Source organism: Syngnathus floridae, chromosome 13, assembly GCF_059516105.1.
Source record: "Syngnathus floridae isolate MCC-2025c chromosome 13, RoL_Sflo_1.0, whole genome shotgun sequence".
In the NCBI taxonomy this organism is placed as follows: domain Eukaryota; kingdom Metazoa; phylum Chordata; class Actinopteri; order Syngnathiformes; family Syngnathidae; genus Syngnathus; species Syngnathus floridae.
The window spans coordinates 2,186,546-2,211,933 of NC_142425.1; the positions used below are offsets into that span (position 1 = coordinate 2,186,546).

The 25,388-nt window shown below is 48.1% G+C and overlaps 4 protein-coding genes across 8 annotated transcripts; 3 read left to right on the forward strand and 1 right to left on the reverse strand.

Moving 5' to 3' along the window:
- The first annotated feature begins 4,073 nt into the window (after positions 1 to 4,073).
- Positions 4,074 to 8,829, forward strand: dbt (dihydrolipoamide branched chain transacylase E2). Its single transcript, XM_088394779.1, has 11 exons — positions 4,074 to 4,197; positions 4,667 to 4,820; positions 4,901 to 4,976; positions 5,193 to 5,374; positions 5,662 to 5,789; positions 5,892 to 6,135; positions 7,363 to 7,529; positions 7,774 to 7,851; positions 7,918 to 8,109; positions 8,230 to 8,301; positions 8,377 to 8,829. Exons 1-11 carry the CDS (start codon positions 4,153 to 4,155, stop codon positions 8,542 to 8,544), a joined length of 1,506 nt encoding a protein of 501 aa, XP_088250905.1. The 5' UTR covers positions 4,074 to 4,152; the 3' UTR covers positions 8,545 to 8,829.
- A 24-nt stretch (positions 8,830 to 8,853) lies between these two features.
- On the forward strand, positions 8,854 to 17,400 carry lrrc39 (leucine rich repeat containing 39). Of its 4 annotated transcripts, none has more exons than XM_088394788.1 (8): positions 8,854 to 9,013; positions 9,377 to 9,517; positions 10,702 to 10,813; positions 11,265 to 11,421; positions 11,497 to 11,633; positions 12,103 to 12,248; positions 12,391 to 12,543; positions 13,260 to 17,400. In XM_088394788.1, exons 2-8 carry the CDS (start codon positions 9,405 to 9,407, stop codon positions 13,408 to 13,410), a joined length of 969 nt encoding a protein of 322 aa, XP_088250914.1. In that variant the 5' UTR covers positions 8,854 to 9,013; positions 9,377 to 9,404; the 3' UTR covers positions 13,411 to 17,400. The 4 variants fall into 4 exon arrangements, with proteins under 4 accessions (XP_088250914.1, XP_088250911.1, XP_088250913.1 ...); XM_088394785.1 differs by having other exon boundaries at positions 8,873 to 9,013; positions 10,702 to 10,897; XM_088394787.1 differs by having other exon boundaries at positions 8,893 to 9,013; positions 9,363 to 9,517; positions 10,702 to 10,897.
- trmt13 (tRNA methyltransferase 13) lies at positions 12,816 to 17,789 on the reverse strand. Of its 2 annotated transcripts, none has more exons than XM_088394781.1 (11): positions 17,402 to 17,789; positions 15,505 to 15,551; positions 15,240 to 15,306; positions 15,104 to 15,166; positions 14,970 to 15,039; positions 14,774 to 14,880; positions 14,534 to 14,707; positions 14,350 to 14,422; positions 14,204 to 14,275; positions 13,689 to 13,962; positions 12,816 to 13,596 (listed from the first exon to the last, which is right to left on the reverse strand). In XM_088394781.1, exons 1-11 carry the CDS (start codon positions 17,534 to 17,536, stop codon positions 13,407 to 13,409), a joined length of 1,272 nt encoding a protein of 423 aa, XP_088250907.1. In that variant the 5' UTR covers positions 17,537 to 17,789; the 3' UTR covers positions 12,816 to 13,406. The 2 variants fall into 2 exon arrangements, with proteins under 2 accessions (XP_088250907.1, XP_088250906.1); XM_088394780.1 differs by lacking the exon at positions 17,402 to 17,789 and adding an exon at positions 15,729 to 16,019.
- map1sa (microtubule-associated protein 1Sa) lies at positions 17,530 to 25,255 on the forward strand. The gene is made up of 7 exons (XM_088394769.1): positions 17,530 to 18,194; positions 18,749 to 18,850; positions 19,078 to 19,160; positions 19,229 to 19,369; positions 19,581 to 21,999; positions 22,102 to 22,301; positions 22,369 to 25,255. Exons 1-7 carry the CDS (start codon positions 18,014 to 18,016, stop codon positions 22,522 to 22,524), a joined length of 3,282 nt encoding a protein of 1,093 aa, XP_088250895.1. The 5' UTR covers positions 17,530 to 18,013; the 3' UTR covers positions 22,525 to 25,255.
- Positions 25,256 to 25,388: the final 133 nt, after the last annotated feature.

The following is a 25,388-nucleotide window of genomic DNA, read 5'->3' on the forward strand; positions in this document are numbered from 1 at the left end:
GGAGAGTTTGATTCCATGGGAGTGGGTGCTGGTTCGGTGAGATCTGGTTCCGTGGGGTTGGGTGCTGATTATGGGCGATTCGGTGTATTTGACTTGGTGGGGGCTGTTGTTTTCCTTCCTGTCTTTTGGCCTTGGCGATCACCTTTGGCCGGATTCTTGCCGTTCTCCCTCTGGCACCTCTGCTGGTTTTATCTCCAAATGACCTTCCTGTAAACATTTTCTTTTATTCTTGCTGTCAGAATAATTAGTTTTGTAGAAGCGCTGGCCGGCCTGAACCAGAGGTCTCATACCTTCGCTCAAGGCCAACATATCTGCCAGGCTTTAGGGAGTTCTTATACTCCCTTCCTTGTCTTATTTGTAAGAGGCCCTCACTAGTTATGAACAGAACACCTTTGTTCTTTGTCTAGCTATAGAGAAGTTCTTTCTCTATTATACCTTGTAGTTCCTATTTATGAATTGTTGTTGACCGCAACAGTTTTTAAGTTATCCCATATTTACTCAATGTTAGGTTAAGTAGACTTCATGCAAGTTATCTCACATCTACTTAACGTTTGTTGGAGTGTATGCACGAGAGGTATCTGATGATTTACTCATCGTTATTATTGTGTGAAACGTCGCAAGAAAGTCTAGAGGATTGTTTTACAGGGACACGGCATCCAGGTTTGGAGATCGCAGCCGAGAACGAGGCTGCCAACCATCTAAGAACAGACTGTATTCCTGGGGTCACGAATCGGCCTAGGCCATGCGGCCTCGCACCACACAACATTGTTAACTAGTTAATCAGCGTTGCTACAGCCACAATCTCCCCTCCCTTTAGTGTAACAACGCCTCTTGTAACCAGGGCAACCCAAAATAAAAAGAGGAGATAGCGGAAGAGGAGCTCAGAATTGGTGGAGGACTGTAACTGGGCCTTCTACATAATTCTCCTCGCGAGCAAAAGGAATACTGGTTGTATTCTCCTCTTTGTTTCCAGCATGTGGATTAATGTCTGGTGGTGTTTAGACCTGACACTTGCACATACACTGTCGCACCTCGTCCATTCATCATCCTTCCACTTTTGTCATTTTGTACGGACTTATGTGAAGATTTGTGTGACATCATCAGTTCATTAATGTTCCCTGACTATGCAAAGTTCTTACTCACCACTTACCATGCATTTGTTTGTTTGTTCTTTTGACACGCCATGTACTTGCTAACTTCATCATATTCTTAGTTTAATCGTGCTTCCAACCATATCTTTTCATTGTTACTCAAAAAATATTTTCCTTCTGTCTAGAACATTCAATAGCAATCCAAGGCTGGCGTCTAGCATTAGGCAAAATACGATGTTACATCAAGCATTAATCAAAACATAAGCTATAATCAAGTACTGAACATTCTTAGACACCTTGGGCAGTGTCCGTGATTTAGAATAACTTCTTCTTCTTCTTAAGCCTTTTCGTTCCTTTCGGAACATAGGCCATCGATGAAGAGTTTCCACCCTCGTCTGTCTTGTGCCATTCTCTTCAGCTGTTTCCGCGACAGTCCCCTCTTCTTAACATCCAGCTCAGTGCTCCTTCTCCAGTTGTTTTTGGGTCTCCCTCTGCTTCTTTTGTCTTGTGGGTTCCATGTTAACACCTGTTTAGTTATAGCCGTGTTGTTTTTTCTCATGGTATGTCCAATCCAGCTCCACTTCCTCCTCATAAGCTATATCTCTATTGTTTCTTGTTTGGTGCGGTCCCACAGGCAGGTGTTGCTGATGCGGTTGGGCCAGAAGATCCTGAGGATGCATCTTAGGCAGTGATTTGTGAAGGTTTGCAGTTTAGTGGTGATGTGTTTGGTGGTCCTCCATGTTTCTGATCCATATAGCAGCACTGTTTTGACGTTGGAGTTGAAGATTTTGAGTTTAGTATTGAGTGAAATGTTTTTGGTTTTCCAGATCTTATCTAATATGTTGAATGCTGTTCTTGCTTTTCCGATTCTTGATTTCACATCTTCCTTCGTTCCGCCATCCACTGCAATTACACTTCCTAGGTATGTGAATTTGTCTACTTCTTCCAGTGGGGAGCCCCTGAGGTTAATGGGATTTGTGTTTTTGTTGTTTAATCGCATTACTTTGGTTTTTTGCTCCGTTTATTTTTAGTCCCAGTCCTGCTGCTGTTTTTTCGAGTAGTTGGGTTTTCTCCTGTATCTGTTGGTGGCTGTGTGAGAGTAGAGCAATATCATCGGCAAAGTCCAGGTCTTCTAGTTCAGTATTTCCCAACCACTGTGCCGCGGCACACTGGTGTGCCGTGAGAGACGTTCAGCTGTACCGTGGGATTGTCCAATATTAATTACGGAGCGCATTGTAAACAGGATCGCCAAACCACTGGTCAGTTCGCGCAAGGCCTGGTCAGCCACTTGCTAATCGTGCATGTGAGCAGAATCGGAGAATCTTGAGATTTCATATTGTGTCGATCTGATTGTATTGCATCGGCACATATTAAGTTTATGTGTGTGTTGCTGTGTGCTTTTGCTAACAGTGACAGACACTATGACGGTTGTGGTGCGTTTGTGGTCCAATGGAAATCAGAGCACGCAGTTCAACCGGAGAACCTGGATTGGTTATTTTTCACATACGTAAAATAAGCAGTCAAGTCGAGATTCCTCGACTGTGATAGCCACTCAGCTGCTGTCAGAACAGCAGAGCGTCTTTAAAAGTGACTTTGTTCTTATTGTTGCAATATTTATAGACCTAGTCTAAAACAGTAAACAAAATCACGTTGATTCTTTTATTTTAATCACAATCACTTTAAATAGTTTATTTCTTACACCGTCTAAAACCTTTTCAAAAAACTGTCACTTTTATTTAAAAAAAGGAATACAATTTAAAGAATATTTAGTATTTATTTCTATTAAATTATTCGACTCTCCATACATATATAGGAATAGGACTGTACGTGTTTCGTTGTAATATAACTGATTTTAATATAGGAGCTTAACAGATTTTTGTTGGCGGTGTGCCGTGAGATTTTTTCCATTGAAAAGGTGTGCCGTGATTGAAAAAAGGTTGGGAAACACTGTTCTAGTTGTTCTGTCAAAGTCCATTGGATGCCTGTCTTTTTATTGTGGGTAGTTTGTTTCATGATCCAGTCAATGCAAAGGAGGAATAAGATAAGGGAGAAGTAGACATCCCTGTTTCACTCCAGTGAGCACACGGAATGTTTTCTGTGTTGGTGCCTGGTGCAGCACTTGGCACTGCATGTCCTGATATGAGCTTTTGATGAAGTTGATTGTTGGAATAATTTAGCGGTGAAGCCTTGGCCTGCCAGAACTGGGGCATCATCTTTTACGAGTTTAACTCCTTTTTGTTTAACTAAGTTCTTCTTATCTAGTTCCAGGGATGTCCTTTGACCCTATCATTTTTATGTATCCTTCCTGTCCTTCTCTCATCTTTCAGTTTTGTTTCTGTAAGAGGTCTTCACTAGCAATGAGCAGAGCTCCTTTGCACAGGCAAAATGTTCTTTGTTTAGTTCAAAGGAACTTATTTCCTTTTAGTTAACTGTAGCTTTGATTCATAGATTGTTATTGATCGGAACTGCTTTTCTTTGTTAAGTTTGAAGTAGTTGCATATAAGTTATCCCATATTTACTCATGTTTAAAGGAACTGCATACCAGTTACCTCACATTTACTTAGTGTGTGTTGAAGTGCTTAGGGCTAGTTACGCATTATTATTGTGTGTTGTGTGAGTTTACCAAGAAGATAAACTTAGCAAAGTGTTAGTTGCATTGTTTAGTTGCATTATTTTAGTCTTGTGTTGCCTGGTTTTGTTCTTCATTTGTTATTTTAACTGTCTGTATATGTCTCATTTTAATTTATGGATAGCACTCTGTATGCATCTGTGGTTGTTTTAAAAGTGGGCTGTAAATAAAGTTGAGCTGAGAATCACCAAGATATTGCAGCATATTAATTATTTTCCGATTTTTTAAAGTTACTTTCAATGTACTGGCGTGCAAATTAAATCATCCAACTAATAAATCTGGGTCCTCTTTGAAAAAAAATCAGATAATTAATGGCTATTTCTATCAGATTGGGGGGGGGGGGGGGGTCATGGCGACCATGCACTCATGTGACGCCACTGCACGTTGATTGGCGGCTTGCAGGGCGTGTATCCGTGACGTCGACCAAGAAAAATGGCGGCGATGGCAAGAGGCTCTTCCGTGGTCTATAGAAGATTGGTAAGAACAACAAAAATCCTTAGAAACACAAACGGCATCAGACGTCGAAGCGTTTCTCGGACGAGCGCGTTGAGCTTTGGCGACGCGACTTCACACCACGACCTGCCGGATAAATGCTAATGCTAGAGTCCCTCGACCCTTACAGTAGCTCGCCTAGCCCAGCATGGTGGAAAGGTGAATGAGCCGCGAATTAATCAATCTGACTTCGTTTCACTGTATCACAATGACAACCATCTGAAAGTCGATGAAGCCAAACACGTTCCTTAACTTTGTCACACTAATTCAACACACATGGAGAGTCCAGGCAAATTAAATCCATGTATAAGTGTGAAAATGGATGAATGCAATCCATATCAAATGTATTGACAGCGTTCCTCTTGTGACTTGAAATGGTCCCTTAACCCTGGACTTTCTCTACGAGAAGGGCAGATGCTTTTGAAAACTGTTGACGTGTGTGTCTTCCCGTCAGCTGATCCATCAGTACCGCCGGCGATGTTTAAGTGTACAGGAGGCGCACAGCCTTGCCACGCTTCGCTTGCTTCCTACCCCCACATTGGACAGGAAGTTGCAGGTGTGCAGCAGAAGCTTCCAGATGTTGGGCCGTACTCTGCACGGGTCTACAGGTTGGACACCTTTTGGGCTGTCGCTGATGATGAGCCCGCTGCTGATGCTACTGACAGTCTCTGTATGCGCGAACGTGCAGCGTGTCACAGAGCAGTCGTCCAGTTCAAACTGTCTGATATCGGCGAGGGAATCACGGAGGTGACGGTGAAGGAGTGGTATGTCCAAGAGCGCCTGACAGGCCATTTGGTAATCCTTTGCTCATTCGCTTATCACTACGGCAGGGTTTTCAGATAGTTGCTCCAACCTCCTTTTGCGGGGCTTTGGGAGTGGGGATTGAGCAAAGGATTCCCGAAGCGGCGCCGACGCTTGGCTTCCAGTGGAGTGAGCGTTTTCTGAAAGGTGCTGGTGTGCGCATGTTTATGTGCGTGCAGGTACGTGAAGGAGGGAGACAGAGTGTCTCAGTTTGACAGCATCTGCGAGGTGCAAAGCGACAAGGCGTCGGTCACCATCACCAGTCGATACGACGGCGTCGTCACAAAACTTTACTATGACACCGACGACATCGCCCTGGTGGGCAAACCGTTGGTGGACATCGAGACTGAGTCCACTTCGGGTGCGTTGTACCGAGGCTGTGCGACGATGATTAGAGTCACAGTTGGGTGTTTTCCCAGTAACCTTTAGAAGAGTGGAAGGTGAGTGCATGAGCGAGTCGTGCCACAGAAGAGCAGAAAGCACCGGCACATGAATGCACTGGCACGGCCACAACGGCAAAACAAACATCAGCGTTTATCAGCGCTTGGTTAGCGGCGACACAAAAAAAACGCAAGGCGGTCCTGCCACGCCTGCGTGTGTGCATACGTGTGTGCATGTAATGCTGACACACTTGTTGCCCCCACCCAGATGTGATCCAGGAAGAAGACGTAGTAGAAACGCCCGCCATGGCTCGAGAGGAACACACCCACCAGGAAATCAAAGGACTCAAGACCCAGGCTACACCCGCCGTTAGACGCCTCGCCATGGAGAACAACGTTAGCACTCACAGCACTCAAACGCTTCAAATTCAGCCTCGATCCCCTCGCAGAGTTGAACACGGTTGCGTTGCTTGAATGCGGCTTGCGCTTCTGCTTCAGATCAAGCTGAGCGAGGTGGTGGGCTCTGGAAAGGATGGACGCATCCTGAAGGAGGACATTCTCAACTTCCTGGCTAAGCAAACGGGAGCCATCTTGCCCCCGAGTCCCTTTGGGGTGATCCGGACTTCTTCTCCGGCTCCCACCGGCCCCCACCGGTCCCCGCTCTCACCGGCCCCCAAGCCACCGCCGCCTGCTGCATCCCTCTGCGTCCTGGCTGGCAAAGATGTGACCGAGCCGCTTAAAGGTCAAGGTTGATCCCGTGTGTGCTAGCATTAGCGCAGGGGTCACCAACCTTTCTTAAACTACTATTACTTCCTGGGTACTGATTAAGGCAAAGGACTACCAGTTTGACACACTTCTGAAATAGCCAATTTGCTCAATTTGGCTTTAACTGTTATTATTGTCATTTCCAGTTCACATGTAAGTGTGATTTTAACAAGAATAGCAAAAATACAGTCAAACCTTGGTTTTTGACCATTATCCGTTCCATAAAGCGGTTCGAGAAGCGAATCGGTCGAATTCCGAATCTATTTTTCCCATTACAAATAATGAAAAAAAATGTAATCCGTTTCAAGACAAAAAAAAAACCCCGCCTTTTTAAGCATTTTTTTATTTGGGTATATTTGTCCGATCGTGCAACTGCAGCGCACCGCCGAACGCGCAAACGTAGCGCGTCGCCGACCGCGCATTTGCACCGTGCTGGTCGCATTATTGTGACAGAGCAGTCGCTGAAATTTAGAAAATATTTTTAAAGTCCTGATGTAATTTCCAACATTTAAGTGGACCTAAGTGCGCAGGGAGCTTAATTTTGTCCGATCTCGCAACTGCAGCGCACCGCCTAACGCGCAACAGTAGCACGTCGCTGACCGCGCAACTGCACCGCGCTGGTCGCATTATTGTGACAGAGCCGTCGCTAAAATTTAGAAAATATTTTTAAAGTCCTGATGTACTTTCCAAAATTTAAGTGGACCTCAGTGGGCAGGGAGCTTAATTTGGTCCGATCGCGCAACCGCAGCGCGCCGGGCGTTCACTGTCGCATTGCTTTAAGAGCGTCTTAGGATGGCTTTACTGCTCCCACTTGCTTTCTTTGGACGCATGATTAGAGGTTAATACAATCCTCAAAGTAACGAAAATAGAATAACAACGGATCCGTCGGCATCCGGGCCGCGCGGTCGGGTTTTTTCGGGTCCTCCCGGCTCATCTCGCGAGGTTCAACCTCCGAATTTTGTTCGACAACTGAAGCAAAAGAATTTCGAATTTTTTGTTCAAATTCCGATTTGTTCGAGAACCAGGACGTTCGAAAACCGAGGTTTGACTGTAATATAAATAGATGCAGCTCACTGACAAGTGCCGCTATTTGAGCTAATTTTACAACAGTCCTGCGGGCGACTCATGCGACCTGGTGCCCATGGGCACTGTGTTGGTGACCCCTGCATTAGTGTGACCTAGCTTAGCGTTTTTGTCCTTGCAGGCTTCCAAAAGGCAATGGTGAAGAGCATGATAGCAGCGCTTAGCATTCCTCACTTGGGGTTGTGCGAGCAAGTGGACCTCAGCCGCCTGGTGGCGCTTCGGGCCGAGCTGAAGACCGAGGCCCGCGGTCACGGGCTCAAACTCAGCTACATGCCCTTCTTCATTAAGGTTTGCTCCATTCGTCGTAGCTGTGCCTTAAGAGTTCCCCGCTGCTGGGTTAGGGTGGCGGCGCCGCCACCACCAGCTGACGATGTCAATGGGCCTGATTGTGATGTCACAGCGATTTTATCAGACAGCCCGACGGCTCAGGGTCGCTTCATTTGACACTCGCCACCTGTTCCGCACTCTTTGTTTCCGTTTTGTTTTCCCTTTCACTGACGTGTCTGTTAATGCTGCGCCCTCGTTGGCTCAGGCCGCCTCCCTCTGCCTCACCCGTTTTCCCATCCTCAATGCCTCATTGGATGAGTCCTGCCAGAACATCACATACAAGGTGAGGCCCACTAGCTGACGTCACTTGGCAACGTTGTCAGCGTGTGGTGTGGTCACGTGTCGCCAGGCATCCCATAATATCGGCGTGGCCATGGACACAAGCCTTGGTCTGCTGGTTCCCACCGTGAAGAACGTGCAGCTGCTCAGCATCCTGGAAGTGGCGCAGGAACTTAACCGGCTCCAGGAGCTTGGCGCCGCCGGCCAGCTGGGAACAGCGGACCTGAGCGGAGGAACCTTCAGCTTGTCCAACATTGGATCGGTGAGTCGGCCAGCCAGCGTTCCTTCAACACAGCAGTGGCCACTTTCCGCTATCGAAGTCAACTCTCAAACAAACAAACAAACAAACAAGCAAAACGCGGCTGGTGTATTGTGTCCACAGATCGGGGGGACGTACGCCAAGCCTGTCATCCTTCCGCCAGAGGTCGCCATCGGGGCGCTGGGGAAAATCCAGGTGGGCACATTTGTTGGAGGCAGCTTCTGACGACGTTGCAAGGTACTGAGCCACTTCCTGTGCATTTGTGGTCAGGTGCTGCCACGCTTCGATGTCTCCGGTCACGTGACCCGTGCTCACATCATGAATGTCAGCTGGTCTGCTGACCACCGCATCATCGACGGCGCCACCATGTGTCGCTTCTCCAATATGTGGCGAGACTTCCTGCAGAATCCAGCCAGCATGCTGTTGCACCTTAAGTGAATCGCTGCCTTCCTCCTGAACATCATCGTGAGGAAGTGGCTCCGCTTCAATGGCCTTGCTGACAGACAGAAAAAAAGGAGTGCCTGAATAGAGAGGTCACCCTCCACTGGCCACTCCCACTCCCAGATGACTGACACTGTCCCTTTCAGAAGGCAGTCATTTGATCTTGTGATGTGATGATCGGTGGCGCGTTTCTTGTTACGCTCTGTTACTGCCTCAGTTCGTCTCGGGACGAGCCGGCATACTCTTGTATTAAAATAGAAACAAATAAATGGTCACATCTTTTCGGTTGCTCTTTGAATCAAGTTGATGTGCGCAAACAAGCACAGGTCATTGTTACATGTGAGCCACAGTGCCATTTGGTGGAACACTGCAACAACTGCAAGCATTTCCTTTTTTGAGAGCTCAAGTGACCTTGCTAGTAGCTAAATTTAGCTTAGCTTGCGATCAGCTGAAGAGCGCAAACGAGGTGAGCAACATTGCAAACAAACACCTCTGCCTTCTCAAAATACAACACACACCTCACAACTATGACTTATTAACCAAGAGCAGCACACACTGCTGTCCCGGGTTAACCTCTGTGCACTAATGTAGACCACATGCTGCTATGGTAAGCCAATGTTAATGTTTGTGTATCAATGTATACCAACACATGCAGCTATGCTAAGCCAATGCTAACGTTTAAGTACCAATGTACACATGCAGCTATGCTAAGCTAACATAGAGATGACTAGAGCGATAGAAAGCGAGAAAGAGAGAGATCTGCTAAGCAAAGTACCCAACACTCCTGCTGCCATGCAATTTTGTGACGGCACAAGATGGCTGCCGGTAGGGTCCCAGTCGTCACGCTGTGACATCATATGGCGGCCGTTTTGGCGAGCGCCTCTGTCAGCACCATGAAGACCTTGTGGGAGACCAAGATCCAGAATATTCAGGAGAATCACAACAACCAGAGAAGGAAGCCACGCAGCAGGTGAGACTGTCGCCACATGATGCTGTTGGCCGTCAAGCTAAGATAATAATTTTGGCCACACACCTTTGACCACGTCATTCTTTGGTCTGTAAGTTTGCGCATTCCTTCAGTGACGGAATGGTCATCAGTGTCTGTGATGAACTCGCGACCAGTCCAGGGCATAGTCCAAGGTCAACTGGGAGAATACGCTCGCTCCAGCTCCCTGCCACCCTGAAAGTTGATGGATGCCGGTGCATTGGGGACGTGGGCCTTTGGAGGGGGGGTGTTAAAGTAGCCAATCAACTCGTCAGAGCGCCACTACCACGCCGCAATGCTAAAATGTGATCTTATAAAAATCCAATATGACCATGTGTGTCATTAGCAGGAGAGGAGCAGCAATTGCCAGATTTGGGGCGACGACCGTCATCACTCAAGCAAGAAACATTAACTTCAACTTAACAGCACGACATCCTCTGCAGTACTAGTTAGGATGTAGCCCATGCATTTATCTAATAACGTGACGTAAACCTGGAATAAAATGCATGGCACTCACCAGAGGTGTCAGTTATTCCTCTTTTTGCTAGCTGCGTCAGCTAGTCAAAGCTAGCTAGTCGTCACCTGCGTGGGCTGAGCATGTGACGAGCAGTGCACATCTTCCGATTTGATGGCAGCCAGTCAGAAATGCCGGTCACAAGGTGCGCTTTTTCTTGAAAGGTCCGTCTTGAAAACAAATATTTCCTCAGCTCCCACTCACCTGCACAGAAAATCCTGAGATCAAACAAAATCGAACATACACACGACCGGAAGCCGAGCAACCAAGAGAATCATGAAGACATTTATACAACCATTTTTTTTTCTCGAAGAAATGAATACTGGCCCTGTCTGGGCGTCACTGACGGACCGTCGCCAGTTGGCACAATGGCCGTATCCAGATTCAGAGGCTGCGTCGTCCGAAGGCCGTATTTTGGGTTGCATGACGTCAGCTCCGGCACGCGACTCGCCTGCACATCATTTTCAAATTCCAGAAAAGGGCTGGGTCTTTGGGCTCTTTTCTCCTCCTCCGTGGACCGCATAATGCGCGGCCACTTTGAACCAGGTCCCAACGTGCATTTGTGATGTCCCGTGGCCAAAAACCCGGCCCGCCAATTTGGACACAGGGCTTTTTTGAGATGTGGACGGAGGCCGTGATATGTGTTGCGCCACAGATTGGTTGCGGCGGACGTTTGGGAAGAGCGCCACACGCTGGCTCGCCTACGAGACAAAGTGAAGACGCAAGATGGCCGGCTGCTTCTGTGCCTGGAGCAGGAGGAGTGGAAGGTGAGCGAGTTCGTCGTCACGTCACCGCTCCGTCAGGCTAACGCCGGAACTCCAACAATGGCGCATTGTAACCGCACACAAATGGTTTGTTGCCAAACTCTTGTAGGGGTTTCGGGTGTCTGTACTTACTAAGTACTTTTTTCTGCTGTTACCCTCCTGCTCCCCCCCCCCCCCCCCCCAAGGTTCGCGAATAGGCAATACAATGTAATCGAGAGAGAAAATCAAACACAGTTAAGATGCGTCTTGTAAGGCAGAAGGAACAGCCATTTACTGCCCTGATTGACAGCCCAAATTATTTTGGATTGTGGCACTTAAGTACAGTTCAACGTCTATACTTTTGGATTCCCAGTACGTAAAGCAGTCGGAGCAGTACTTTTATCTTTAGTGACCACAAAGTATCCCCTCCCCTGAGGTGAACCTTTGAAATTGATTTTGTGACGTGCCTGTCCAGGCGCTGCCGGGCTGCCTGGTGCAGCTAAGTCAGGTCCAAGAGTGGCACATCCACCGGACGGGACTGCAGAAGATTCCGAGCTTCATCTCCCGCTTCAGCAATCTCCTGGTCCTCGACTTGTCGCGGAACGGGGTGACCGAGATCCCCAAAGAAATCGGTGGGCGGTTGTCAGAAGAGAACACATACACCCCTAAAACCAAATATGTGACTTCAGCATGTTGTGGTGTCGCAGGCAGCTTGACGCAACTTCGGGAACTTTTGCTCAGCTATAACAGAGTCCGCTTGGTTCCAGAGGAACTGGGAGACTGCGAGAGCCTTGAGAGGCTGGAGCTTGCAGTCAACCGCGAGCTGGACCGGCTTCCGGACAAGGTAAAGCCGTGACCAGCCTGCCAAAGGTTAGCTGGCTGCTTTCACTCCTGCAATTCAAAGAGAACCCAAGCTTTTAGAATTTAAACTAAGACACATTTCACCTTATTGAAGCTTAGTGACTTGTACAAGCATCCCCGAGGTGACTCGCAGCCTCTTCCGGGCAAAGGGCAAAAAGTCCAGCCCCAAAAAGAGAAGAGAGAGGATTCCACATTGCATATTTAAGCAGTAATACTGGCCTCATCATGCAAAGCGCCTCGAGACAACTGCCACGCATGGAGCAGCAACACTCACAAAGAGAGTGTCCAACTCTACTCACACTCTCATGTCACAGGAGCTTAGTCAGGGTCCCTTTACGACGCAGCATTGCACAGTCTAAGTCGTCTTGTGTTAGAAACGTGGGTGGGCCAAATGGCGCAAGGTGGCACAAGATCAACGTGTGGCCTTTCTTCCGCTCCGATCTGCTTTCCAGCTGAGCCAGCTGAGGCGCCTGGTTTGCGTGGACCTGTCCATGAATGCCTTTGGCACCATCCCGCCTTGCCTGCTGCGCATGCCGGCGCTGGAGTGGCTCGACATGGGGGGGAATCGCCTTCGCTCCCTGCCCCAAGACATTCACAGGTGGGCACGAGGCTATGCCAATGTTCGCGCCAAATAGCCATGCCTCCAATCGTGCCAAACGGACACGCCAATGTTCGTGCCAAACGTCTACGCCTCCGTTCGTGCCAAACGACCACGCCCCTCCCTCTTCCTCCGCTTTCAGGATGCAGAAGCTGCGCGCCCTCTGGCTGCAGAGGAACCTGCTGGAGACAGTTCCGGAAAGTGTGGGCAGGATGTCCCGCCTGGACACGCTGGTCCTGAGCGGTAACCGGCTGAGTGACATGCCCCCCGTCATGGAGGAGATGGACAAACTCAGGTAAAGGCTGCCCCTCGAGCCCAGCAGCTTCAATACATCGAGTTCCCCGCCATGACACGTGCATTTCACGGCTTAGAATACAATCCAAAACTTTCTCGTCTCCAAAAACTCGGCGTACATGAAGGGCATTCGACTTATCTGGTAGTGACAATTTGTGTACGACTGGCATAGCAGCATCAAAGAGAAAAGGTGTGAAGTTACTAGTTTGAAAATAGCACACAGAATTCACTTATAGGAAGGTTATTTTCAAATGAGATTAAGGGAACGCAGCATGATGCAGCACTCAGTTTATTGTTTGGACTTAAAGTAAGTTAACCAAAGAAGTACATTTTACATCACGTTGATATTTAGATGTGGTCAAATGCTAAATGGGCTGGACTTGTCTCGACCCCGCTTCCTCAGCCACCTTTCGATGACAGTCAGGGCTTCGGTGTCACTGACACGTGTGACTGAGGGTCGGACCTTCTGGTTGGGAGTCGCCCGCTCTACCGCTAACTTTAAGTTTTGGTCAAATCGTTTGCCTTGTAAACGATTGCTTTGGGCAAGGCCATAATTTGGTCAACTCGATAATCCTTTCCTTTTCTCTTCCTGATCATTCAGTTTGCTCATTAAGTGAGGAAACACGCAATGTTTTTGTCCAACGCTTGGCGTCGCGTGCGTGTGGGCGCACCTGTTTCCCAGCGGTGATGGGATGCCGCGGCTGTTCTTGTGTGAAGGTTTGTTAACTTTCGGGACAACCCGCTGACGCTGGAGATGGCCGACGCCGCCGAGGAGGAGGAGGAGGAGGAGCGCGAGATGTTCGGACGAGAGTTCATGCTGACGTACATCCAGCAGGCCCGCAAGAGAGCGCTTGACGAGGCCAATTAGGAGGGAGGAGACGGAGGCGAGAGGGGCATGGCCGTCAACAGGACATTCTCCGGGGTCACCTGAGTGTCAACGTAACGCGTTAGCCGTCCACAGAATCCTCGGCGGCGCAGGAACTCCATTCTGCCGGCGTCTAGCAGATGTTTGCAGCGGCGACCAATCCGCTCGCGCTCAGCCGGCGACAGCCACCTGCCGACGGAAAATAAAGGCAAACAGGCAAAGTTGGCGGCTAACGACTCTTCTCTCCAGCACGCACGCACATCCAGGTGAGAAAGGCTAACCCTGGCACTACTTCCGCCATCTGACACGACGCTCGTGAGCCGCATGTGGCCCAGCTGGACATGCGGCAGAATCCCGAAAATTCGGCGGGCCCCAAACCCAGATCTGAGAAGAAGCGCCGTCCCACGTAGTGACGCCACTCGCAGCGGTGGTGGCAGCACAGCGCCAGCGCCAAGCCCGCGACCCCACCGGGATCGCCCGCCGCCGGGTCGCATTTCGAGGGCTGGCCTGCTTCCCGCACCGACCGTTTTTGGAAGAGACAGCGAAGAGCCAGATCTGAAGGGGAACATCGCTAACGTCAAATTGGGCTGAGCCAATCCGGCCACCTTCAGCCTCGGGCGCCAGAATATTGGGGCCAGAATGTTCAATAAGAACTTCCTTGAAGCAAAACTCTTGACCACAAGACACTCAATCTAAACGAAGCACGGAGACCTGCGCTTTTGTAGGCGCCCGAGGCCAAAGATTCCACAAAGCCAGCACCCTGAGCGGCGCGCAGCAAGGCAAGCCCGACTCTCACCTGTGGCCGCGCCGCATAAATGCTTCCCGACGGCGACCAGCGGCAGCCCGTGTTTAGGCAGCGGGATTTGACCTGGAACAGAGGCAAGCACTGGCGCATGAGTGGGATCGTGCCACCGAACTGGATCCCTCCTGCCGGGGACTTACTCAGGTCCAGGTGCTGAATGTCAATCTGCAGCCTGGCAAACTCCACGTCGCCCTCCCGATGCTTGCCGTCCACCTGAACACACCAGAGAAAAAGGGCTCCATTGGGTTGGGTGGGGTCGCAGGGCAGGAAGCCACCGACAGTCCCTTTTGCCCCGACGGGGCTGGACCGAGTTTGCTGCCTAGCCTTGAATCGGGTGCTGCTCCGCTCCACCAGCAGTATCTGCAGGCGCTCTTGCCGGTCGCCCTCCAGGGCCCGGAGGATCCAGTGCGACAGTTTCCCTCGCCCCGCCCCGAACTCTACAAAGCAGCGGCCGCGTCGCAGCAGCCCCAGCACCTCCAGGTGGCCCAAGATGGAAGACTGCGGTGAAAACGTTGGACGGTTAGAAGTGGCTGGGCGGGCGGCTGGCCAGCCGGCGGGTTTTACCTGCTGCTTCAGGTGTTTGCAGGCGGAATCGCCATTCTTGGGATTATCGATTACCTCCTGAAGAACACCGTGCGACATGAAGAGCTCTTCCGGCTCACATGGCAGACCTTCAGACACCACAATCGGCGTCAGACGGGGACGGATCGTCTGTGAGACGGGTCGTCAGTCAGACACGCGTGAAGCTGAGCGCAGTCACCTCTCGAAGCAGAGTCCAGTTTGTCCAGCAGGTGTTGTAATTGGGTGGCGCTTCTCTCACACAAAGTTGCCTGTGGGTGTGGGCACTAATGTTACCATTGAAACAGTCCAGAATGAAATCAAGGCAGGCATCACCTCTTGGAGCGAGTGTTCTGTGTTGTCGGCTGAGCCGGCGTTGATGTTTTCCACATAGTAAACCTGAGGAGAACGGCAAGCATGTTCATTGTTTCCATGTGACAGTGCCGAAAAAAAAATTAGGCCAATCGCTCACCGGCTTTGCTTTGTCGCGAGAGTTGCACTTCCTCAAGTGTTTGTCCAGATTGTCTTTGCTGACCGTACTGACCACACCCAAAACAAACAACATAAGTTGAGCTTGCATTCAACTTGTAATTCACCAGCTGGAGTTCTGCTGGCGTGCTTCATACAGCGATCGCGCAGCGTTGACTTCAACAGGTCTGCTCCTACCCACAATGCAAAGCGGTGCAAACCCTGACAGACTCTACATGTGTAAATTCAAAAAAGTTGGTGTTACTCACTGTTTGGGGTCGAGTGGACAGACGATTCTCCTGCAGCAGCCTTCTTCCTAGAACAGGGAACACAGAATGGAGTGGAGGGGGCCAATCATAACACAGGTCAACAACAAATTTGTTGTCTGAGTTTTTTCAGCTGATTTAGGACGAGTCTGATGCGCTGAATCCAAAAATCACATTGGTTTTGCTCAATCAGGTCAGGTTTTTGAGATATGGCCACGTGTGCTTACCATGCATATTTCGGAATTAAACTTGGTGACCAGGATAAAGCCTGGGCACCACACATAGTGTGCAAGGCACGTCGTCCTGTAGCTCATTGTGATGAAATTCCAGTGCCTATCTGGGGAGAACTTCCTGACATTAGTGACGAAGATGTCTCCAGTGTTGAAGAACATGAAGAAGAAGTAGAAGTGGTTTTTGAAGATGATGCTCAATATCCATTTTCCCAAAACGAGTTGAATGATCTAGTTCGCGACCTCAGCTTGTCAAAGGACTCTGCCGAACTGTTGGCATCCAGATTGAAAGAAAAAAAACAGTGCTCGTATCAGTTTCTACCGCAATAGGCATCGAGAGTATCTCCGTTTTTTCTCTGAGAAGAAGGACTTGGTGTACTGTGCAGATATTGCCCAGCTTCTGCTCACGCTTGGTGTGTCACAGTACGAACCCAAAGATTGGAGACTCTTCATTGACAGCTGTAAGGGATCACTGAAATGTGTTCTGTTACACAACGGCAACCTGTTTGCCTCTGTACCTATCGCCCACTCGACTACGCTGAAGGAGAAGGATGAAGCAGTGAAGTACGTACTGGAGAAAATTGGCTATGATCAGCACAAGTGGTTTATTTGTGTTGACCTGAAGATGGTGAACTTTTTGTTGGGACAACAGTCTGGCTTCACCAAGTACCCATGTTTTTTGTGCATGTGGGATAATAGAGACCGTGCTCAGCATTACACGAAGAAGGGCTGGCCTGTGCGGGAGGAATTGGTGCCTTGTAAGGAGAGGAACGTCATCAACGACCCTCTGGTGGACAGAGACAGAATACTCTTCCCACCTCTGCACATCAAACTTGGCTTAATCAAACAGTTCACCAAGGCTCTGGACAAGGATGGTGACTGTTTCACTTACTTGTGCCAAGCTTTTTGACGGTCCTCAGATCCGTGAGCTCATCAGAGATCCAGAGTTCGAAAATTCAATGAACGAAGTGGAACTGGAAGCTTGGAAGGCATTTCTTCTGGTAGTGAAAAACTGTGATTTTGTCACAAGATCTGATTTTTTCAAATCAACTTGGCACAAAAACCTGACCTGATGGAGACAAATGGATGTTATTTCCTGATTCAGCAGCGCAAAGCTACCCTAAATCACTTGTAAAAATCAAGACAACATTCAAAAAGTAAAAAATTGTTGCCCAGTGTAATCATCGCCCTAATATGACAGTGGTACTTTGTTTTGAACACAATGCAGAGGTCGTGGGATTCTTTCCTTCATTTTCTTCACAGAAACCTACCCATTGTATTTTTGAAAATATTTCAGCTCAACACCATTAGCTGAGCTTTCACAACAAATGACTATCTGTATTCACCAGTTTAAGCTGGTGTACTGGTTAAATATTTACATATTCAAATGTATATGTATTCAGCCAGTCCATCCAGTCAGATTTTTATCTTAATTGTCAGATGGTGGGTGAGCTGGAGTCAGTGCCCGCTGACTTTGGGCGTGAGGCGGGGTACGCCCTGCACTTGTCGCCGGTCCATAGACACACAGGATTGCTCAAATCCCCGAACTTCGTGAGCGTTTGTGCTAACCGCTCGTCCACCGTGTTGTTCATCTTTCGATGTGTTGCTTGAACGTCACCTTATGATTGTCAATGTTTTCCATAAACACTTTGAAAACGCATCCAACTTACGTAGACGTTCGTGTCCATGTTGGCGTGTTCTCCGCAAAACTTATGTCCTTTGGCGACGACCATTTTACAAAAACGTTTCTTTTTGTCCACAAAGAAGGCACATTTGCCATTTCGGTCGCATTCGAGCGCCGCCATGTTGGCCGAGTCGTCGGGCTGCGTTCACGCGAAGGTCGAGAGGAGGCGGGCGATAGAATTTGGTTCTGCTTCTAGCATAATCTGCGGAAGGAAGGAAGGAAGGAAGGCAGGAAGGAAGGAAGCAAGCAAGGAAGGAAGGAAGGAAGGAAGGAAGGAAGGAAGGAAGGAAGGAAGGAAGGAAGGAAGGAAGGAAGGAAGGAAGGAAGGAGTCGACAACGACTAAATTAGACCATGGGCCACTTTTATCTTAGCGTTCATCAAACTAACATTTTAGTTACAAAAATAGGTGACAATGATAGGAAATAATAATTTTATTGACTTTGCAAGTGGTTTTGCTATCCGTGTAAAATACTGAACTCACCACTCGCTTCTCATTGGTCATCTTTTGTCACGGTTACTCACGTGCCTTTGCCAATTGGTCGCATTCTTCCATCTGCCCGCCCTTGACGTAGCGGGAGGGGCGTGTCCTGAGCGTTAATGTGGCGAAGTCCGCACTGGACTGGCCATGATGCAATGATGGCGGCAGGACGGGGAGTTGGCAGCGGTTCTTCTTCGGCTTCCGCGTCGGCGGATTACTCAATGCTGGTGGTGGTCGGGATGGTCGGGGCGCTGCGGGCCAGGGGGCACCTTGAGCGGTTGTTGGTACAGATCGAGAGGGGTGAGTTAATCCAAAGTTTTGTCGCCACCCCAGACCGGGAAGTTAGGGTCAGGCATGAGCGAGGAGCATACCAAGTACAGTATTACGAGTTTGCAGAAAGAGTTTCTCAACGGAGCGTCTTTTCAATTCGATTTTACAGTGATTAGTTTTCCTTTCCTGATCAACACAGGCTGCTTACGTATTGGGGAATTAAAAGTCTACTCTTGTCCACGTTTTCTACAATACATGTGGCAAAAACATGGATGAGCACATTTTTTTCCCGGTTGAAGTGAGGTCGAATTGGCGTCATACGAACGAGCAGAACTTTCGGTTACGTGTTCCTACCAGATATAGCGCGAAAGGCGCGTGTCCGGTCACTTGAACTTTAGGGCATGCACACTAACAAATGTCTTCAATTATTTCCTGTTTGCCGATCAGAATACACTCAAGTCATGGTTGTTTGTTACAATGCAACATGAGAATGATATCACATGCTTTGGGTTCCCAACATAAGATGAGCGAGTCTGTTCTTCTTTCTATGAATACGCCTGTCTGTGCGTGTATACACGTTCCAGGCGTGCGCTGCTGGCGTGTCCCAATGAAACTGGCCATTCTGGACCAGCAGCTGAAGCTCTTCGTATCCCGACACTCAGCCTTCCTGTCAGAGGTGATCCCCGGTGAGAAGCTCAAACATGATTGTGTAATGTGCAAAGTGACTATTCTACTAAGCAGAACCACTGTCAGCGATGTTTCAACCCAAAGTGTCACAAAGATTCACTTGTTTTAACAATTTTCAAACTGACCTTTACCAAGATGAGGTCTCTTCACCACATGTTGGCGGGTTTATGGTCAGATGATGAATGGATGGATGGATCTCAACGTGTTGTTGTTTTTTTGGTCACAGGTCAGCGGACGTTGCAGCACCGTGGAGACATTCTAGAAGTGCAAGTAGTGTTGAATCCAGCTCATGACCTCGTCTGCTCGGAGGTGAGACTGCTTAAAGATTCTTGTTGTTGTGCTTAACATTTCAAACAAAGTCAGTTTTCTGTGCGTAGGTACAACGTCTATTGTGCAAGCCTTCTAGACACAAACTGCTGGTTCTGGCCGGCCAGTGTGTGGAGGAAAGCGGAGACATGGTGCTGCAGAAAGGCTTCTTCTCCCTTGGTGACTTGATCCAGATCTGTGTTTCTGAAGAGGTTAGTTAGCCTGTAGCATTGCTGCCTTGTGAGGCCTTCACGCTCATTTGTGGAATGCAGTCAGCTGCTCAGGTCAGTTGCCACCACCACATTAGGCATGCTTCGTTTGGGCTTGCGTGATACTCTCGACCAGCTCTAGTCTGCAAGATCACAATAGAAAGAAAGTGAACAATACGCTGTCACATGTTCTTTTTGGTCACATTGTTTCTAGGTTGGTCTCTTGTGGAACTCAATGGACCCGATGGCAAAGGCGACTCTGACCCTCAGCTGTCCAAATGTGGGCCTTTGGAGGGACCCTTTGTTCAAGGAGCACAACCTCCAAGAATTCCTTAACATTCAAGTGAACCCTCCCCTGCTCCTGCCTCAAATGGAGGGTCTGCAAGAGTTCACAGAGTACCTCTCTGAGTCACTGGAGCCAGAGTCACCCTTTGAGCTCCTGGAGCCCCCAAATACCGTGGGATTCCTGAAACTTTCTCGGCCGTGTTGCTACATCTTCCCTGCTGGGAGGGGGGACTCTGCCTTCTTTGCCGTGAATGGGTTCAATGTCTTAGTAAACGGAGGCTCGGACCCCCGCGCCTGCTTCTGGAAACTCGTTCGACATTTGGACAGAATTGACTCTGTCCTTGTAACGCATGTCGGAATGGACAATCTCCCTGGGCTGAACAGTCTGCTGCTGAGAAAAGTCGCCGAGCAGGACAGCACCTTAGCTGAAGGTCAGCTTGAAGAGGATTGGATGAAAAAGCTCATCTCCCCGGAGATTGGAGTGATTTTTCTTAATGTCCCGGAAAAACTGAAGGGTAGCCGGGGAGATCCCAGTGAGCTCCGCAGTGGCGATCAGGGTGCGCAGATCTTGGAGAACTTGGAAAAACTCTCTTTCAAACCACAACCTTTGTGCCGGTCCAACGGGCCCTCCATCCAGCCGCTTGTGTTGTTCCACAAGATGGGGGTTGGCCGACTGGAGTTGTACCCTTTGAACCCAGTGAGCGGCAGTAAAGAATTAGATGACTTGCTGCACACCGTGCCCAAAAGTTCCATCAAGAGCTCAGATCTTCAATTAGCATGCCTCACTTCCATTTGTGCTTTGCTGGTCTGGCATCCCTTCAGCAATCGAGAGAAGATTGTCCGTGTCCTTTTCCCGGGATGCACGCCCCAGGCCAAAATCCTGGATGGACTTGAAAGACTCAAACATTTGGATTTTCTCAGTGTTCCTGTGCTCAGTTCAAAGGACCCGGAAACATCCAAAATCGAAAAGTTGCCAAAGCATGCCGAGAGTCGAGAAAGCCTCAAGTCCAGAGACATGCGACTCGTCGTTGCCTTACAGAAGGACAAAAGTGGGCGAGTTGCTGTGAAAAAACAGGAGGGGAAACTAAAGCCAAAAGCTGTAGGAGAGGCTGCTTTGGGACAAAAAAAAGAGCCATCAGAGATGCTCACCTCAAAGAAGGAAGTGAAAAAGAAGGACGAAAGGGTGAATGCTACTGCTGTTGAGAAAGAAGAGAAGGAAAGTCTGAAAAACAATCCAACAACAAAGAGAGAAAACAGAGCTGAAGCCAAAATTTACAGGAAGAAGGACAACAAGAAAATGGTGGCATCAGTTCCGAAAGTGGGTGAAGTGAAAAAATTCTCAGTCGGTAGTCTGAAGATGGGCACTTTGAACCAAATGACAAAAGCGCATTTAGAGGGGGACAAACGGGACTTGACCGCTGAAGATGGGAACAGGAACTGGATCCAAACTACCAGTGACAGTGCCAGAAAAAAGCCCCATGGAACTGAGGCCTTTGCTCATAAGGACGCCTCTGTCAACTCAAAAGCTTGTGCACTCTCAGAAAATCATCAAGCTCAAAGACTTCCCAATCTGGACTTGAGCGGCTGCAGCCTTTTCATGGAAGGATCCCTCATTACTCAGTCCACTCACATTCCACACTCCTTGCCCACGTCACCGACAGCGGACTCGTCGACAGACTTCCGCTTCGACGGACGTTTGACCGATTCGTATCACGAGCGGAGTCAGGATTTTGCCCCGTCGTTCAATGATGGCTGCGTACTCGGATCAAAGGACGGCGTCGATCTGTGCTTGGTATCGCCTTGCGAGTTCCAGCACCAACACGCAGAAGCATCCGAGAACCAGCAGCAGCTTCTCATCTCTCCGCTGTCCTCCCAGGAGCAGGGCAGTGGCATGGGCCAGCAAATCCTGCCCTCATCAGTTAATGACTCTCTCCTCATGGCCGCAGAGGAATTTCCTACCTTGGCCACGGACTCTTACGACGGCTCCAGTAGTACCCTCTATCCTGGGCCTCCTGACGTGAGCCTTGCCTTCATTCCGGCTCGGCGTTTCTCCCCCGACCCGCCATCGGCCCCCATCAAGGACTCGCTGCCGTTACCTCCGCACCCTGAAACTTGCATGGCGGACGTCGATGTCTCAATCAAGGACCAAAAGATTTCTGTCAGCAAGACCAAGAAAATAGCAGGAACCCTGCAAAGAGGCTCTTCGGGAAGCCTAGCAGTCCACAATGTCAAGTCCAGGGCCGGTAGCGCCGCAGCATTTAAATCGGGCCCCGCCTTTTACAATAAAGTATCTGCCCGGATTTTGCTGGGCGGATCACGAAATGCAAGTGCCAAATCTTCGGTGTCAGGTGAGCAAGCGCAATCTGATCTTGTTAGCCATTTTGCCTCAGGGCTCGGCATTCTGTAAGATTGGCATCCAATCCGTTGAAAATGGTCACGTCTTTGCTCAGTGTCCAGAACCTCTGCTGTCCACGTCGACCTAGCCTACCTGCCGTCCGGGTCTGCCTCATCCACAGTTGACGCTGAATTTTTCCGACGCCTCCGCGCTTCCTATTACGTGGTGAGCGGTGAGGAGCGTGTCAAGGCGGCGGCCATGAGAAGCATTCTGGACGCTCTGCTTGACGGAAAGAGCAGCTGGCCTGACGCACAGGTGAGCGGACGCTGTGGTGGTTTACTTGTGTTGATTGGAGAACCTTCTGATTGATCCACCTCCCCAGGTTACGCTGATCCCAACATTTGATTCTGTGGCCATGCACGAGTGGTACCAGGACACCCGCGAGCAACAAACGCGGCTGTCAATCACAGTGTTGGGGAGCAACAGCACTGTGGCCATGCAGGAAGAAACCTTCCCCGCTTGCAAGGTTGAGTTCTAATTTTATGGGGAGGACTCCACGGTTGCCGTGGTTAAGGACACACCTTTGAAACCTGCCGCAACCATTGTCAATGGCTCATTTAAGAGTACTCGGGTCATGACTTCCTGTCGCTGGTCTAGGAGCTTCATGTTAGCAGTCTACAAAAGGCTCCCTGTGCGTTCGCTAGCAACAAGCAAGTTCTTGAGGCAGCATGGATTAGGGTTGGCGAGAAGAATGAGTTGCCGGTGGTTCAGGTGGCTGAGGAGGACTGAATAATCCTGATGTTAGCAAGAAGCTCCCATCTAGCACATTAAACGCTGAAGCTCATTATCACAATGTGCCAACACTCCATTTTGCAAAAGCCTCCTTAGGCCTGCGTTGGCGACCGCCAAGAAGAAGACAGGCAACACAGATACCAAAGAAAAGCCAAAGTGGCAACCGTCCAATTGCTCTTTTGCTCCGCAAACTCTTCTTAATTTATTTATTTATTGTCGGCCAATATTTTCACCACTCCATTCTGCATTTCAACCACTTGGGTACGATTGTCTTCTCATCTGATACACGCATACCGATAAAGGCTGATATGCTTTGTACATGGATATATATATGCATATATATATATATATATATATATATATATATATATATCGTATTTTCTGCACCATAAGGCTTAAATTTTCTCAAAAAACGAATGTACGCCTTTTAATAAGTGCGCCTTTTGTGTGGACCAAATTCCAAAATCTGTAAAGTTGTTTTGTGTGGTGTCCGTATTATACAGGCGTAATATGAAGATCGGATAAACCAATCAGAGGACATTACGTTTTATGTAGATCGGGGCAAAAAACAGTCAGAGAACTGTACGTAACATGTAGAGTACGTGCCGCCATTGATAAATAAATATTTTTGTTTGTGCAAAGAAAACAGCATTAGGACCCTCTAAAATGGCATAGACAGCGAGATATGCTTACGAGGCGCAATTAGAGCTTTCTTGAAAGTCAGGATCATTGCAGAAGAGCAACGTGACAACGATTAGAAGGAACTTGGCATGTTTAATGGCGAACTTGCCCAAGTGTTTAATTTGGATACAGAAGATGAGGACATGGATTTGCGTACGAGTATCAATTAACAATAACATGAGTACAATAGAGTACATGGTTAAAAAGTACAAACAAACTCACTGTCTTGTTCCCGTGACATTTCTTTAGTTTACCGTAAATCATGGCATGCATGCGCCCTATAATGCAGTGTGCCCCGCCCTATGTGTAGATTAAACACAAAATAGACCCCACAATTGAGTCTGCGCCTTTCAACCCGAAGTGCCTTATGGTTCGGAAAATACGGTACTTGGATGCAGTTGTTCGATTTAACAATTTATCAGGTGATCCTTTTAGGTTTCAAATGAAAGCATTTCAAATTGCTTTATTTTGGGGAAAAAAAATCAATTTGTTCAACGTAGTTTTATGGAACTCAGATGTTTTCGTTTTAAAGGAGCCATATCATGGAAAATCCACTTTTTTGCTTTTATGTTCATTTTATTGTGCCATTGGAGTTTCCAAGATTGTAGAAAAGTGTCATCTAGTACCCCTCCAGGTGTTGCAGAGATACTTTTATTATCTGTTTGGGGGCTATTTTTTACTCCGTTCAGTTTTCTCAATTTTCTATTATGTATTTATCTATTACGTCACATCCTTTGGGGAGGGACTACCAAAAGGTAATGGTTTCGCAAATCCTCCATCTTTATTACTCGAAGAGACTTATGTAGTCCAAACAACTCAAGGATGCCGAAGTAGGAAGATCAAAATGTTCTGTTATTAGATGCATCACTACACACAACTCTTTGCCTCAGCATCAGAACCTCAAAGCAGTGCCTGGTCAAAATTCATTTTTCAAGCAGTGTTCCCTGCTTGTTCAAGCACGAGTGTTTCAGAAATCTTTTGTCAGTATAGAGAGGGATTCGCCGAAAGACTTTGTTTTGTTGATGGTTCAATTCCTTCAATCTATGGAAGCGACAGACACAGTAAAGGGGTAAGCTTGAGATGACACAAAAATAATAAACTATTTCACTTTCATATTCTATGATGCCCTCGTATCGATAGTATTAGCGTCAGTCTTTCTGATTATTTTAGAGCTGTGCGCTCTCTGTTTTCACTTGTGGGTGTATTTTGAGTTGTTGTATCATGAATTGCATCGAAGGTGCTGTATTGTCCTGGGGAACACAATGTGTTGAATGCATTTGTTAGCTTATTGCTAACGCTAGCATTAGCTTACTGGTTAACTTGACTGCAGTGCTTGTTTACAAGACGTGTTCATACATATTGTGAGCGGATTTATTTTGTTACATGTTATGTATGGTTGTATGGACAAATCTACTGCCGTTGACATCTTTTAATCAATCGAAAAGTTTGCGGTGTAATTAAACTCTAACTTTGCTAAAAATTTACAAATATGTTCGATCGGAAAGGGAGGTGCACATCTTGCGGCCTGGAGGGAGTGGGGTTTGAAGTATCTCATATGCATTTAAGAGACCGCACCAAAACAGCTTGCGGTCTCTGAGCGCCTCAGAACCAGTATAAAAGGGACCTGTGATGCTATCAAAAAGAGGAATTCAGACAAAAGTATGGCGGTACCACTTTAGATAGACCACAACTGAATGAGTAAAGCTGAAGAATTCATAAATGTGATATGTAAGCTTTAAAACACAAATTTGAAATTTGCTTGTTGAAAGAAATAAAGTTCTGTTTGTGTATGAAAATTGATGCATTCCTTGTGCCCCCCCCCCCCACACACACACACACAGACACACGCACACACATACACACGCCTAAGAAATACATAATTTACTTTTACTTGTAAAACAAAAATGCTGAATGAAACTGTCCCCACTT

What these genes read in the sequence shown, in the direction of transcription:
- lrrc39 (XM_088394785.1), top strand. Translation starts at nt 9,405, where the DNA reads ATGGCGGCCGTTTTGGCGAGCGCCTCTGTCAGCACCATGAAGACCTTG. An exon ending in AGAAGGAAGCCACGCAGCAG is followed by an intron (nt 9,518 to 10,701) that starts GTGAGACTGTCG and finishes GTTGCGCCACAG; the next exon opens with ATTGGTTGCGGCGGACGTTT. An exon ending in CGAGATCCCCAAAGAAATCG is followed by an intron (nt 11,422 to 11,496) that starts GTGGGCGGTTGT and finishes GTGGTGTCGCAG; the next exon opens with GCAGCTTGACGCAACTTCGG.
- trmt13 (XM_088394780.1), bottom strand. Translation starts at nt 15,893, where the DNA reads ATGTTCTTCAACACTGGAGACATCTTCGTCACTAATGTCAGGAAGTTC. An exon ending in CAGAACACTCGCTCCAAGAG is followed by an intron (nt 15,040 to 15,103) that starts GTGATGCCTGCC and finishes CCACACCCACAG; the next exon opens with GCAACTTTGTGTGAGAGAAG. An exon ending in TTTATGCGGCGCGGCCACAG is followed by an intron (nt 13,963 to 14,203) that starts GTGAGAGTCGGG and finishes GTTCCCCTTCAG; the next exon opens with ATCTGGCTCTTCGCTGTCTC.
- map1sa (XM_088394769.1), top strand. Translation starts at nt 18,014, where the DNA reads ATGTGGCGAAGTCCGCACTGGACTGGCCATGATGCAATGATGGCGGCA. An exon ending in GTTGGTACAGATCGAGAGGG is followed by an intron (nt 18,195 to 18,748) that starts GTGAGTTAATCC and finishes TACACGTTCCAG; the next exon opens with GCGTGCGCTGCTGGCGTGTC. An exon ending in CCTGTCAGAGGTGATCCCCG is followed by an intron (nt 18,851 to 19,077) that starts GTGAGAAGCTCA and finishes TTTTGGTCACAG; the next exon opens with GTCAGCGGACGTTGCAGCAC.
- dbt (XM_088394779.1), top strand. Translation starts at nt 4,153, where the DNA reads ATGGCGGCGATGGCAAGAGGCTCTTCCGTGGTCTATAGAAGATTG. An exon ending in CCGTGGTCTATAGAAGATTG is followed by an intron (nt 4,198 to 4,666) that starts GTAAGAACAACA and finishes TCTTCCCGTCAG; the next exon opens with CTGATCCATCAGTACCGCCG. An exon ending in ACATGCCCTTCTTCATTAAG is followed by an intron (nt 7,530 to 7,773) that starts GTTTGCTCCATT and finishes TCGTTGGCTCAG; the next exon opens with GCCGCCTCCCTCTGCCTCAC.